We start from the raw sequence: 15049 nt of genomic DNA, 5'->3' as shown, positions 1-15049 counted from the left end.
TACGAGCCAAGCGGCCTGTGTTCATATCCTCACGAGTCTTGGTGCCCTGGATGACAGGAAGAAAGGTAGTGGAGAAGAGAATCAGACAGACAGACAGACAGGTAATACAGACACAGACTGACTATTGTAAGCTCCTGGCACACAGTCCAAAAACTGGAGAGATTCTATTACTGTCACTCACAGGCCAGGCTTTGTAAACTTTTAATTTTAGACAGCCCTTCCTTTGGCTAGAGGACAATGACATTAATGACAGTGAGAATGTTCCCTGTGAGCTCTACCTGATCAGTGCTATGGCAGCTTAAGAATTTTCTAGTTCATGATACAGGCCTGGAAGCATTCCCCAAGTGTGAAACACAACCTGAACCCAGGGTTGCATGATCCAGAAGACAATCTATCTTCCTGAGTCCAGTCCCCGCCCTGGCCTTTGGCTAATAAATTGGTCTGGCTTGTGTCCTCAGCTCTAACTGCTACGAAGCACAGCAGAAAGCAGAAAAGGCTGATTTCAGACAGGCTGGACTAGAAACAACTGCACTTACAAGAAAATAAGGCGCAGCTAGCACCAGAGGTACTTTGGCCCTGATGAAAATAAGAAATGAGGCCAAACGTTACCAGATACGAAAACTCCCACTGGAATACGGCACCTCTGTTACTAAAGCACAGGGTCACTTACGCTCACCACAGCAACTTTAAATTGTCCTGCAGCTCAAATGCATCTCATCTCTTCGCAAACTCCTTTCCATCAATGACCAGTGCCTCTTGGACAGGCCTTGGCATCAGGGAGAGCCTTGATCAACAAAGTGTTAAGCTACAGAACAAAATCAATTTATCCTAGATGACCTCTGCTTAAAAGGAAAGACGAGTTCCTGAGAGTTGGGCCCCGAGAAGTGAGGAGGAATGGGAGGAGCGTTGTGGAGCATTCCAGAGGAGCGGCACGGCTGGGTGAGCTGTAGCTGGCTTCGACAGCAGCAGTATACTAAATGACAAGCCCTGTCAGGTAACACATTCATCTTCACCGGAAAAGCAGCCATTCCAGAGCAAGAATCGTGGATGTTGTCACATCAGCTAGGACAGGAAGTCATAAAACAGAAAGGCTATCAATGCAGGAGGTACAGCCACATCTAGAGTGCAATTAGGGGGAGCTGTGAACGGGCTCTGCAGCTCCAAGCCTGCAGGAGCTTGGACTTTTTCCCTTGGGGCTCACATTACTGGCCACATAATGAGGGGATTTCATTAGTTAACTATGACCCTTCTCTGGGCCCAAGCTCCTCTGATGACTTTCATTCTAAAAGTCTGCCATTTATTTATTTATTTTTTTTTTGACAGGCAGAGTGGACAGTGAGAGAGAGAGACAGAGAGAAAGGTCTTCCTTTTGCTGTTGGTTCACCCTCCAATGGCCGCCGCGGCCAGCGCGCTGTGGCCAGCGCACTGTGCTGATCCGATGGCAGGAGCCAGGTACTTATCCTGGTCTCCCATAGGGTGCAGGGCCCAAGCACTTGGGCCATCCTCCACTGCACTCCCAGGCCACAGCAGAGAGCTGGCCTGGAAGAGGGGCAACCGGGACAGAATCCAGCGCCCCGACCGGGACTAGAACCCGGTGTGCCGGCGCCGCAAGGCGGAGGATTAGCCTAGTGAGCCGCGGTGCCAGCCAAAGTCTGCCATTTCTCTGAAATACTAGGGAACAAGGGAAAAAAAATAAAACATCTGCAGAGTGTGGTCTTCCATTTCTTCATTCATTCAACAAACACTGACCTTGTGGTCCAGGCAGAACTAGGTGTGGGCTAGTCGCTAAGGTAGATCCAATGCCTGGCCCTGGAAAGTTAGATTTTGCAGGACACGCAAATATATAGTGAACACCATAACCGGCACTGGGCATGCATGAAGGGAGCCATGGAAGAAGATCTGGGAATACTCAGAAGGGCTGCAAGCCCAATCTGTGGAGGCTACGGAGGACTTCATGCAGGAAGTAGCCTTCAGGCTAAAATTTAGAAGACGGAAACCAGTCAAATAAAAAGGAGACAACCTGGAATGGACATTTGGCCCAGCAGTTAAGTTGCTGCTCTGGGATGCCCACATTCCTTATTCCAGTGCCTCGGTTCAAGCTTTGGCTCCACTCCCAACCCCAGCGTCCTGCTAATGAGCATACTGGAAGGCAGCAGGGGATGGCTCAAGTCATTGGTATTCTGCCACCCACATGAGAAACCCAGATAAAGCTCCTGGCTCCTGGCTCGGGCTGCAGTGCCCTCGAAACGCCAGCGTGTTTATCAGGAAACACCTCAAGAAGGGGAAAAAGTGGTTGCAATTCTAAGAGTGGACAACGAGGATCTTCTTCCAAGTCTGGGAAGTTGAAAGGAGATGACCTCCAGGCCATGAAGAAGGAGTTGACCCAGATAAACAAAAAGTGGATTCTCTGCTGGAAAGCCTGGAAAAAACTGAAAAGCAGCAGACCAAACAAGGAGCTGGAGTTGATCAAGGATGATGAAAATGAGGCTGAGGAAGGAGAGGATGACACAGACAGCGCCAACGGCAAGGATGACTCTTAAGCACATAGTGGGGTTTAGGAATCTTATCCCATTATTTCTTTACCTTGGCGCTTGTCTAAGATGAAAATTCTCACCAGATCCTCTCCCCAGTATCTTCAGCACATGCTCACTGTTCACCCCAATCTTGTCCTTCCCATGTTCATTAATTCATATTGCTCTGCACCTAGTCCCATTTTCACTCCTTTGATGCTTCTAGTAGTTTTGTTAATCTTGCCCTATAATTTTTGCTTTTAATTTTGATACCTCTTTATGACTTAACAATAAAAAGGATGCATTTTTTTTAATTCTATTAATCAAACCAGGGAATTTCTTGGAAATCAGAAAATTAAATTAAAAATTAAAAATATTTTTGAGGGATGGTGCCTCACATCACTCTCACCCGAAGACATAAAACACTATCATTTTAAACAGTTAAGACTATAAATTTGGCCATCAGAAACATTTTCCCCTTTTTACTTTCAAAGGCCTATTTCTATTTTAGTCTAATTAGAACATTATTAATTACACCCAACTTGGGAGTTAAATACACCTACTTTAACCTTGACTATTCTATCTGCCAGGTGACCTTAGGCAAGCTATTAACCTCTCTGAGTCTATTTCCTTCAAGGAGACTCATCTCTAACAGTTTCTGTGCCTATCTGGTGAGACACTGGTTGAGTTAGTGCTTCTATTGTCATTTGACCAAAGAGTAACAAGAAGTTCTGTTAGCAGACCAGGCCCACCTCCCACTACCCCTTCTGACTCATTCTGCATCTGGTTCTCTTTTCTGTCATTTTTTTCCCATTGGGTGGTGGTGGTTTTCAGCAGCAAGTATAATTAAATTCCAACTAAAATGTCTTTTTTCCATATTATAGAAACAATACAAATTCTTGAATGAAGGCAAAATAAAAAGGCAAGTGGAGATAGTAACTGTCACAAAAATAGCACCGGATGGATTTCCAATGGGCGGATTTTAGGGTATGTGAGTTTTATTTCAATAAAGCTGTGAAAATTCTGAAAAATAAAACTAGCATTGGATAAATGAAGTAATATGGTATTTAGAAGTGGTATGATTTTGAGGAAGTTAATTTTTATCCATCATCTTAGCCTCAAAACAGGGGTGCTATTGTCTGTGTTGTCATTACCGAGGAATTGGGATAAAATTGAATCCTAAGCGGTCAAGTTCATTATGAAGTGCAGAAGACTACACTATGGCGACACTAAAAAGAACTGCAGAATGAGGGAGCCCTAAGTCTTCATTGCAGGTGGCCCCCGAGCCTCCTAAAATGTCCAGGGCATGAAGGTTTCCCACTCCCAAGCACCTGCTCATGAAGTCATGCCTTCTTAAAAAATACTGACATCCCTACAACATCTGCAGCAAGAAGCTCTGAAAACACAGGAGACATGAGCTCTGTTCACCATGGCACAGTGACAACGGAAGCGGGAGGCTCCATTCTCCACATCTTGGGCTTCCGGATCCATTAGCACAAGCGTTGGTAAGAGCTCTGCTTTACAAGTCACGTGAGCTCAAGAACCAAAATAAACACAAATGAGGCCAGAGTAATCCAAGCCTGAAACCAAATCCCAAGTCACCTCTGGTCTCCTCCTGTTCAAAGGCAGGCGCTCTGCCCCAGACTCAGTTATTTTCCATTTTATGAAGGAAATGTAAAATGAATTGGTACTTGCTTTCTCTGTCAGTTGAACACCATTTCCACTTTCCAAATTCCTGATTTACTGGTTTTGGAGAAATAAAACATCAATACCAAGAGTTTTATACAAGCAAAGACAAACATAATTTTTCCACCAACTGAAGTCATTTTTGCCCCAATTCCTACGGAGTGGTAAGCTTAAAATCAAGCCATTTAGCTCACAGTCAGGTCCAATAAATCAGTGGAAAAAAATAAATGGGAAAACATGCCCACAGGTAACCATGGTAACACCACAGATGCATCAAGAAATGGTGTGCTCATTTGCTTCATTCCCATTTCTTAAATTGGAATCTGAGTAGGGGAAAAATTACACAGAACAATCATGATTCTATAATCACCGAATTCGGCAAAAGTGTATTCAACACACTATACTGTAACTTCAGAGCCAGGTATGGTGCAGCTACTGAAACAGCCCCCAGTGGCTTGAGTCATAAAGACTAGGACCTGCTATTTATTAGTTACTTAATCCCCTAGAGACGCTGCTTCTTGATTTGTCAAATGGGCATAAAAGACCTTCAATGTCAAGGGCTTACTGCAACAGTAAATCCTGACATTGAGTCAAGACGATCGGTGGGCTTGAGAGACTCCAAGCCTTTGCCACCTGCACCCTTACTTCTACTGGCCTATCTATGTGCCTCAGTTTCTATTCCCTTTAAAAATGTTTATTTTATCTATTTTAAAGGCACCATGGCAGAAAGAGAGAAGGACAGAGACAGGGAGGGATCTTCCAAAGGCTGGTTCATTCCCTAAATGACTGCAATACCCTGGACTGGGCCAGGTCAAAGCCAGGATCCAGGAACTCCATCCGGGACTCCCATATGGGGGACAGGATTTCAAGTTCTTGAGCCACCTTCTGCTTCTTCCTCATGTGCATTAACAGGGAGTTGGGTCAGAAGCAAAACACCCAGAGCTCAAACTGGCATTTTAATATGGAATGCTGGTGTTGCATCCAAGACTCTCACGTGGGTGAGAGGATTTAGGGCTTGAGCCATCTACTGCTTCTTTCCCAGGTGCGTTAACAGGGAGTTAGGTCAGAGGCAGAGCAGCCAGAGCTCAAACGGGCACTCTAATATGGAACGCTGGTATTCAGGCATTGTCTTTACTGTTGTACCACAACACCAGTCAGTCTCGCTTGCCTCAGGTTCTTTGTGGTTTTTTAAAGATTTAATTATTGGCCGGCGCCGCGGCTCACTAGGCTAATCCTCCGCCTAGCGGCGCCGGCACACCGGGTTCTAGTCCCGGTCGGGGCGCCGGATTCTGTCCTGGTTGCCCCTCTTCCAGGCCAGCCCTCTGCTGTGGCCCGGGAGTGCAGTGGAGGATGGCCCAGGTGCTTGGGCCCTGCACCCCATGGGAGACCAGGAGAAGCACCTGGCTCCTGCCATCGGATCAGCGCGGTGCGCCGGCCACATCGCGCTGGCTGCGGCGGCCATTGGAGGGTGAACCAACGGCAAAGGAAGACCTTTCTCTCTGTCTCTCTCTCTCTCACTGTCCACTCTGCCTGTCAAAAAAAAAAAAAAAGATTTAATTATTTATTTGAAACACAAGAGTTACAGAGAGAGAGAGAGAGAGAGAGAGAGAGAGAAAAGACACAGAGATTTTCCATCAGCTGCTTCACTCCCCAGATGACCACAATGCACAGAGCTGGGTTGATTTGAAGCTTAGAGCAGGAGCCAGAAGCATCTCCTGGGTCTCCCACATGGGTGCAGGGGCCCAAGCACTTGGGCCATCTTCTACAGCTTTCCCAGGCACATTAGCAGGGAGCTGGATCAGAAGTGGAGAAGCTGGGACTTGAACAGGCACCTACATGGGATACTGGCCCCTATCGCAGTTTCTTGATGTATAAAAATAGAATGATAGGGGCCGGCGCTGTGGCGTAGCAGGTAAGGCCACCGCCTGCAGTGCTGGCATCCCATATAGGTGATGGTTCGAGACCTGGCTCCTCCACTTCTGATACAGCTCTCTGCTGTGGCCTGGGAAAGCAGTGGATGATGGCCCAGGTCCTTGGGCCTCTGCACCCGCGTGGGAAGACCCAGAGGAAGATCCTGGCTCTTGGCTTCAGATTGGTGCATCTCCTGCCATTGCGGCCAACTGGTGAGTGAACCAGCAGATGGAAGACCTCTCTCCCTCTGCCTCTCCTTCTCTCTCTGTGTAGCTCTGACTTTCAGATAAATAAATGAATCTTTTAAAAAAAATAGAATGATAATCCATGCCCCACCAATATGACTACCATTCTTATTACTCCAAAATACTGGGGATTATGAAGAGGATGCTATTAGAATGTCAGCTTTCAATGCAAATGCTGAGTGTCACAGATGCACTCACATGAATACCTTGCCACAGTCTCTCTCTGTCAAGTGCAGCCCTGCCTCTCAGTGGAAAGAGGCAACCATGAAGCCCTGTCCCATGTCACTGGCAATTTACCTCTTCGCCTTTCCTCTTAGAACCTGACTTTAATTAAGAAATAAAATGGAGGGCAAGAGGCTAATCTAGAATCTGATCTCTCAAGGCATCAGCCTAGTTGTACAACCTAAGTCGTTATAAGCATCAGAAATGTCTGATTATTTGGGCTTATCAGTTTACAGAAGTTTAAGGACATATCAGCCCTTTAGAAAGTCACTCACAAAAACTTTTTTTTTTTAAAGGAAGCCATTTATACAAACAAAACACATTCATAGGAAGTTTACCTTAAACATGGATTTCTCCTTTCTTGGCCTCGTTAAAAAAATGTTATTTCCAAGCAAAATATTTCAAATTTTGAAAGATAGGGTAGCACAGAAGAAAAGGAAAATTCCAAGCAATAGAAGAAGAATCATTCTCCCTTCATGTCTTTTTTTTTTTTTTTTTTTTTTTTGGACAGGCAGAGTAGACAGTGAGAGAGACAGAGAGAAAGGTCTTCCTTTGCCATTGGTTCACCTTCCAATGGCTGCCGCGACCGGCATGCTGCGGCCGGTGCACCGCGCTGATCCAATGGCAGGAGCCAGGTGCTTATTCTGGTCTCCCATGGGGTGCAGGGCCCAAGTACTTGGGCCATCCTCCACTGCACTCCCTGGCCACAGCAGAGAGCTGGCCTGGAAGAGGGGTAACCAGGACAGAATCCGGTGCCCCGACCGGGACTAGAACCCGGTGTGCCGGCACCGCAAGGCGGAGGATTAGCCTAGTGAGCCGCAGCGCCGGTCCCCCTCATGCCTTGAGTAAAATTCGATGTATGTCTTCCCTGCATCCACCCATTATGGTCAGCTATGCAGGACCACAGTGCAGCAGGCACAGCAATACTTCACTACAACTGAGGGCCACTTAATCTACAGATCAACCAACTGCCTTCTTCCTTCCCTTAACACAAACCCAGCTTTCAGAGTTCCTAGGTTTTCTGTCCTGCTGTCTTAGATTTGATCTAATCCAACATTTTGGGGGATTTGGGATTATTTTAATCTGTAGAAACCATTCCTCCAAAAAAAAGAGATATAAGAAATTCTTACTGACAAATTTAATAGAGTTGGATGGAAGGACAGAAAGTAGGGGGAGAAAGAGCTCCCTGAGGGGCCATTAGGGATCCACTGGTCTCCATCCAAGTCAGTCTAAAAGTCTCTGGATTGGCCCATTTCATTAATGACAATGAGAGTTAACATTTACAGAAGCTTGCACCATGCCAATACTTTGGAGAATGCCTTACACAATTCATCTCATTTAGCCTTCATTATAGTTCGATGAAGCTAGTATTACTGGCATACCCTTTCCACTCATGTGAAAAGAGGACTTTATGAAAGGTAATTTGCCCATCTTTGCAAACCAGCAAGTGGCAAAGCTAGGAAGGACATCCAGGCATACCGTGAAGCTGTGCTGTTGGTCCCACTGCCTGTTACGACTCACCCAACCTAGCAAGTCAGCTGAGCGGGAAAGCTGCCAAGTGTTCCAGAACCAGTGATAACCTTTTAAAAAAGCAGTGACCTTTTTTTTCCCTTGACTTTCTACACATTCACCCAGCAGTGAGATGCCAGAAACTGGCTACTTACAAGGCACAGCATGGCGGTAAAGGTTATCCCTTATGGTCTGCTGGAGTTCATGGTCAGGAGAGCCTTTCTGGAACCGCTGACTGAGAAAATGTCGCAGGTCCTTGTTCAGCCTTCCTCCTGCAAAAGACACATCAGACAGAAAACATCAACAACAGGGCTGAAAGTTGTTTACAGCAGCCTGAAAGTTTTAAGAAAACCACACAATGCAATTCTCCTTGGCTGCCCTCAGTCATCAAAAGAATGGAAGTGAGATTTTTCTCTGCAGGGGAAAAGGCAAGCAAGAGAGTAGTCCAGATGAAATGACATGCAGGCAGGCACGGTGGCACGGTGGGTTTAGCCACTGCTGGAGAGGCCGAATCCCATATCAGAGTGCCAGTTCTCATCACAGCTATTGTGCTTCTGACCCAGCTCTCTGCTAATGCACCTAGAAATCAGTGGGCTAATGTATCTAGAAAGCAGCGGGCACTGGCTCAAGTCCTTGAGTTCCTGTCACTCATGTGAGAGACCAGATGGGGTTCCTGGATCCTGGCTCTATCCTGGCCTACCCTTAGCCATTGTGGGCATTTGGGGAATAAACTCTATCCAGTAGATGGGAGATCAGAGAGACAGAGAGAAAGGTCTTCCTTTTGCCATTGGTTCACCCTCCAGTGGCCACCTCGGCTGGCGCACTGCGACCAGCGCACCGCACTGATCCGAAGGCAGGAGCCAGGTGCTTCTCCTGGTCTCCCATGCAGGTGCAGGGCCCAAGCAATTGGGCCATCCTCCACTGCCTTCCCGGGCTACAGCAGAGAGCTGGCCTGGAAGAGGAGCAACCAGGACAGAATCCGGTGCCCCGACCGGGACTAGAACCCGGTGTGCCGGCACCGCTAGGTGGAGGATTAGCCTATTGAGCCGTGGCGCTGGCCAAGGGAGATCTCTTTCAGTCTCTCTCTCTCTCTCTTTCTCTCTCTCTCTCTCTCTCCCCGCCACTCAAATAAATGAACAAATACATCATTTTAACAAAAGGAAGAAATAGTATTAATTGGGGGGGTGTCCTATATCACATAATACTAGAGGGCTAAAATAAAAAGAATGTAAACTAAGCTATTACATTGAACATGTGCCATAGGAATAGGCATTTAGCCTCACAGTTAAGGCACTCACATGCCATGCAGGAGAGGCCCGGTTCAGTTACCAGATCTGGGTCCTGACTCCAGGTTCCTGCCAATGACCATCCTAAGAAGCACTGGAGACAGCTCAAGTCACTGGGTTCCTGCCACACAGTTGGGAAACTGCAAGTGAGTTCCCAGCTCCCCCCTTGGGCCTTTCCCAAGCCCCAGGTATCCCAGGCATCTTGGGAATTTATCAGTGGATGGAGCCCCCTGTTGCTCCCTAGCTCTAGCTCACTTGGGCTGGAGCGCTCTCTCTCCCTCTCTCCCTCCCTCCCTCCCTCCCTGCCTCCCCCCCATTTCTATCTCTCTCTCTCTCTCTCTCTCACTCCCTCTCTCCCTCCATCCTCTGTATGTGTGTGCATGTATATGTATGTTTCTGTCTGTTTGCCTCTCATATATACTTTTTTAGATAACAAAAAATAAAAAAGAGAGACTGGCCAGACATTTAGGCCAGCATTCCATATCGAAGTGCCTGGGTGTAACATCCAGCTCTAGCTCCTGACTACAGTTTCCTGCTGGTGCAGACCCTGGGAGGCAGTGGTGATGGCTCAAGCAATTGGGTTCCTGCCACCCACATGAGAGAACTGGACTGAGTTCCTAGTCCCCAGCTTGGGGCAGCCCAGATCTGGTCACGGCAAGTGTTTGGGGAGTGAGCAAGTGATGGATCTGTTTCTCTTTCTCACTCTTTCTCAAATAGTAACAATAATAATAATAATAATAAAGTCTTAAAAAGAAAAGTTTAAAAGAATAAAAGGAGAGATCACATATTAGTAGAAGGAATCATAAGAAATTTGAGCAGCTAGATCTTTTAGGGAAAGAGAATGAACTGGGGAAACAGACTTCATTCCTAATTACAGAGGTAGACACATGACACTACTCTGTGTTGCTTTTCTTGTTTCAAAAAACCCATATGTATATATTTACATAAAAGAAAGGAAGACATACAGAGAAATTCCATCTGTTGGTCCAGTGCTCAAATGCCCGATACAGCTACGAATAGGCCAGGCTGAAGCCAGGAGCCTGCAACTCATGGTGGATCTCCCACGTGGGTGGCAAGAATCCAAGTAGCTGAGACATCAAGTGCTGCCTCCCAGGGTATGCATTAACAAGAATGCTGGATTGGAAGCAGAGCAGCTATCTAATCCAGGGACTCTGATATGGGATATAAGCACCCCAAGCAACACCTTACCCAAGGGGTACCTCTGGCACTTTTCCAATACCAGGTATGTACTGCTTGATTATTGCTGGTGTTGTTTTAGCCATAGTTCTGAGTGGGTTTATGTGTTTATTTCGTTGCTATTCTCCACACTTAAACAAAGCAAAAGCTAAAATATATAGAAAATAGCTAAAAAATGCAGAAAGCAGACACAATGTTCATATTAGAATCACAAGGTGCAGTGTACATGTCAGCAGAAGGATTACAGATCAGCCTTCACCCTTAATGGCAAAGATGCTTCAGTGACAGTTAAAAATAAAAAGGCTAAGATTCTCCTTCCATTTTTAGACAAGATAAAAATTAGGTAAGAGCATTTCTTAGCCTTAGAGAAACAATGCAGCAATCTAGTAACCACGTGAGCCACAAAACTCTTGTCTGTAGACTACAGCTTCCTCAAGGTCAAAAAGAGTAAACCATGAGAATAAGAGTGATGGTTAAGAAGATAATATTTCCTACCAAAGGCAGGAAACTACTGATCTTTATTTTAATATCATATTTAAAAAAAAATCTACTACTAACGCTGCTTATTTCATATGAGTTGTATTATATTCGAGGTTTCAAATGGCCAAAAGGGTAACACACATTTGAGTTAATCTAAGGTCATTCAATCACTCACCAAGGATTTACTGAACGAAAAAGATGAAAACCCACTCATTCTACAACCCCCCTCCCGGATGCAGGAACGAGGTTGTAACAGACAGTTCACAAAGGAATATATATGACTAGTCATTCAGCACATGAAAAAAAAAAAAAGTTAGACATAATGAGTCACCAGAGAAATACAATGAGATCTCACTGAAAACCCACTACAGGAACCAAAAAAGACAGACAGTAGTAAGTGTAGGCAGGGTTGTAGGGCAACAGGAATTCTGAAATACTACTGGCCAGCATATAAAATAAGACATACTTTAGGGAAAACAATTTGGCAGTATTTTATGAAGTTACAACTTCATTAGCCAAGTCACCCAACAACTATACTCCAATATCCAGGAGGGAAGTGAAAACAAGTCCGAAAAAAAGCTTGTCAATCAATCTTCATAGCAGCTTTACTCCTGAGAGCCCGAACTGGAAACAACCCAAACAATCACCAAAAAAGTAATAAATACTAGGCTGACGCTGTGGCGCAGTGGTGTAGTGAGTTAAAGCTCTGGCCTGAAGGACCGGCATCCCAAGTGGGTGCTGGTTCTAGTCCTGGCTGCTCCACTTTGATCCAGCTCTCTGCTATGGCCTGGGAAAGCAGTAGAAGATGGCCCAAGTCCTTGGGCCCCTGCACCGGCGTGGGAGACCTGGAAGAAGCTCCTGGTTCCTGGCTTCGGTTCAGCGCAGTTCCGGCTGTTGCGGCCATCTGGGGAGTGAACCAGAGGATGGAAGACCTCTCTCTTTCTCTACCTCTCTCTGTAACCCTGTTTTTCAAATAAATAAAATAAATGTTTTTTAAAAAGTAATAAACAAATTGTGGTATCTCAAACAATGGGGTGCTACACAGCAATGGAAAAGAATGAACAACTATCTCATACTAAGGAATCGCAAAGATTCAGGGAAGTCTTCAAAAAGTTCTGGAGATGCGTTTTAAGAGAGAACCGTGCGTGGACTTCAATATGATTTCTGAACCAAAATAAACTTATCTTTCAATTCCATTTGCCCACAAATTTTTTTAAATATTGATTTATTTATTTGAAAGAGTTACACAGAGAGAGGAGAGGCAGAGAGAGAGAGAGGTCTTTCATCCAATCCACTGGTTCACTCCCCAGATGGCTGCAATAGCCAGAGCTGAGCTGATCCGAAGCCAGGAGCCAAGAGCTTCTTCTGGGTCTCCCCCGTGGGTGCAGGGGTCCAAGGACCTGGGCCATCTACTGCTTTCCCAGGTCATAGCAGAGAGCTGGATCGGAAGTGGAGCAGCTGGGACTCCATAGTTGGCACCCATATGGGATGCCAGCGGCTTTACCAGCTATACCACAGAGGCGGCCCCCCACAAATGTTTTAAAGTTCTCTCATACAATGCTAAGTAAAAGAGGCCAGATACAAGAGAGCACACTGTGTGATTCATTTACATATAAAGTTTTAGGCCATGCTAAATTTGTTTACAGTGATAGCTGTCACCTGGAACTTAAGGTCAGCAAAGAACAAAGGAATATGTGGCAATAAGATCTATGACTGTTTGGATAGTACCACAACTATGTGTTATAATATCCTGGGTATCTATACTGATTTTAATATGTTTTTCAAAAGGGTAAATACAAAAGAACTTTTGGGGGACACAGAATTCTTTAACTGTGGTATTGATAACACGAGTTTATATATCTGCCAAAACTTACAAAAACATTACAGAATGAGAGCATTTTATTGTATCTAAATAACACTGCAATAGTTGATTTTGAGAGTTTAAATATACAAAGTAATTGAACAACTCCTTTGTGCTTGGCACTGTCCTAGATGCTTAGTTCTCAGTTTCCCATTACAGAGCCAAACTGCAAGAAAACATGTGTGGGGCCGGTGCTGTGGACCAGTGGGTTAAAGCCCTGGCCTGAAGTGCTGGCATCCTATATAGGCGCCAGTTCTAGTCCCGGCTGCTCCACTTCTGGTCCAGCTCTCTGCTGTGGCCTGGGATAGCAGTGGAAGATGGCCCAAGTCCCTGGGCTCCTGCACCCACGTGGGAGACCCGGAAGAAGCTTCTGGCTCCTGGCTTCGGATCGGCACAGCTCCGGCCGTTGCGGCCATCTAGGGAATGAATCAGCAGATGGAAGACCTTTCTCTCTGTCACTACCTCTCTCTGTAACTCTGTCTTTCAAATACATAAAATAAATCTTAAAAAAAAAAAGGAAGAAAAGAGAACATGTTTAAAGGTAAATCTTGGTAATAAGGACAGACCAGCCTGGGTCTGAATCCTGGCTTCATGAGTATTAGCTGGTAAAGCGAGCAGTGGACTTACTCTCTCCTTACCTCACTCTGCTCACTGTAAAAATAGAACAGGGATATAACAGGAGCTCTGTCACAAGACTATCGTGAGGATTAATGGGGTGACACGTTCGGACAGCACTTGGCAAAGAGAAAGCACTCGATGAGATGGAAATCATAATTACAATGATGTCCAGCAGGCAATTGTTGAGGTGAATAGGGAAAGAACTAAAATTAGTTCAAGCACCAACACTTGCTCTTTTTGTAAAAATGCACATAAACACAGAATCTATCCTATGGGCTTAAAAGCAGCCAGAAATAAAATACAGGTCTAAGGAAATTTGGATTAATGGATATTTCTACTGTTTTTGAAAGTGGAGAAACATTTACTTGTACTACAATGGTGTGGACATAAATAGCTTGGTAAGCAAACACTTAAAGTGTACTTAATGCACTCCAGGCACTGTGTTGGTGCCAAAGGTTAGAAAACTAAACCCAGCAGAAATCGCTGACATCTGATAGTCACACCTGCGACTCCTAGCTTGAGGTGAAAAGGCACTCTAGAATTTGAATAAAAGAACAACAGTGTTTACCATTAGCAAAATTCCCATATCCTGTATGGGATACCCGCGCCTTTTTTTTTTTTCTTCACAGATAGAGTTAGACAATGAGAGAGAGAGAGGTCTTCCTTCCATTGGTTCACCCGCCAAATGGCTGCCATGGCCGGAGCTACGCCGATCCGAAGCCAGGAGCCAGGTGCTTCCTCCTGGTCTCTCATGGGGTGCCAAGTCCCAAGGACTTGGGCCATCCTCCACTGCCCTCCCAGGCCACAGCAGAGAGCTGTACTGGAAGAGGAGCAACCAGGACTAGAACCCAGTCCCATTTGGGATGCCACGGCACCGGCCCCTGGACAACAGCTCTGAACATTAAAAACACACTGATGGGACCAGCACAATGGTGCAGAAGTTAAGCTGTTGCTTACTATGTGGGCATCCCATACAGGAGCACTGGTTCTTGTCTCAGCTGCTCCATTTCAGATCCAGCTTCCTGCTAAGGGGCCTAGGAAGGCTTGGGCCCCTTTCTCCCAAGTTGGAAATCTGGATGGAGTTCCAGGCTCTTGGCTTCAGCCTGGCCCAGTTCCGGCTGTTGCAGCCATTTGGGTAATGAACTCTAGGATTAAAGAGCCCTCCCTCCACTCCTCCTGCCACTTCTATCTGTATGTTTCATTCTGCCTTTCAAATAAATAAATCTTAAAAAAAAAAAAAAGGCTCTGACAGTTTTAATTTGCACCAAGAAAAGCAAAAGATGTCTATATAATCCAAATGGACTGAATCAAAAAAAGAAAATTTCAAGTCAGACTCAGGGTACAGTATCTCATTATTCCATACACAACATAGATCCATATACCTATGGATTATATTGGTAACTGTCGAGATAAACTATGGGTATACAGAGTGGAAAACATTGTTAAGACACTCGTGGGTTACACTTCAGTTTTATATTCACACCAGCCAAGCCAGCCTGGGTTTATGATCACAAAACTAAAACT

At 45.5% G+C, this 15049-nt stretch overlaps 1 protein-coding gene across 36 annotated transcripts in view; it reads right to left on the bottom strand.

Annotated features, from left to right (window-relative positions):
* Positions 1-15049, bottom strand: part of MAGI1 (membrane associated guanylate kinase, WW and PDZ domain containing 1) — a 688074-nt gene that overhangs the window by 267375 nt on the left and 405650 nt on the right. For all 36 annotated transcript variants that reach the window (XM_008260898.5, XM_070050628.2, XM_070050629.2 and 33 more), the window contains exon 2: positions 8239-8355. In XM_008260898.5, the coding sequence (XP_008259120.3) occupies positions 8239-8355 (117 nt within the window). The remainder of the gene's footprint in view (positions 1-8238; positions 8356-15049) is intronic.

The sequence above is a fragment of the Oryctolagus cuniculus genome, chromosome 10 (genome assembly GCF_051225735.1).
Source record: "Oryctolagus cuniculus isolate XC-2025 breed Fujian yellow rabbit chromosome 10, ASM5122573v1, whole genome shotgun sequence".
Lineage (NCBI taxonomy): Eukaryota > Metazoa > Chordata > Mammalia > Lagomorpha > Leporidae > Oryctolagus > Oryctolagus cuniculus.
This window is presented reverse-complemented; position numbering and strand designations above follow the sequence as displayed.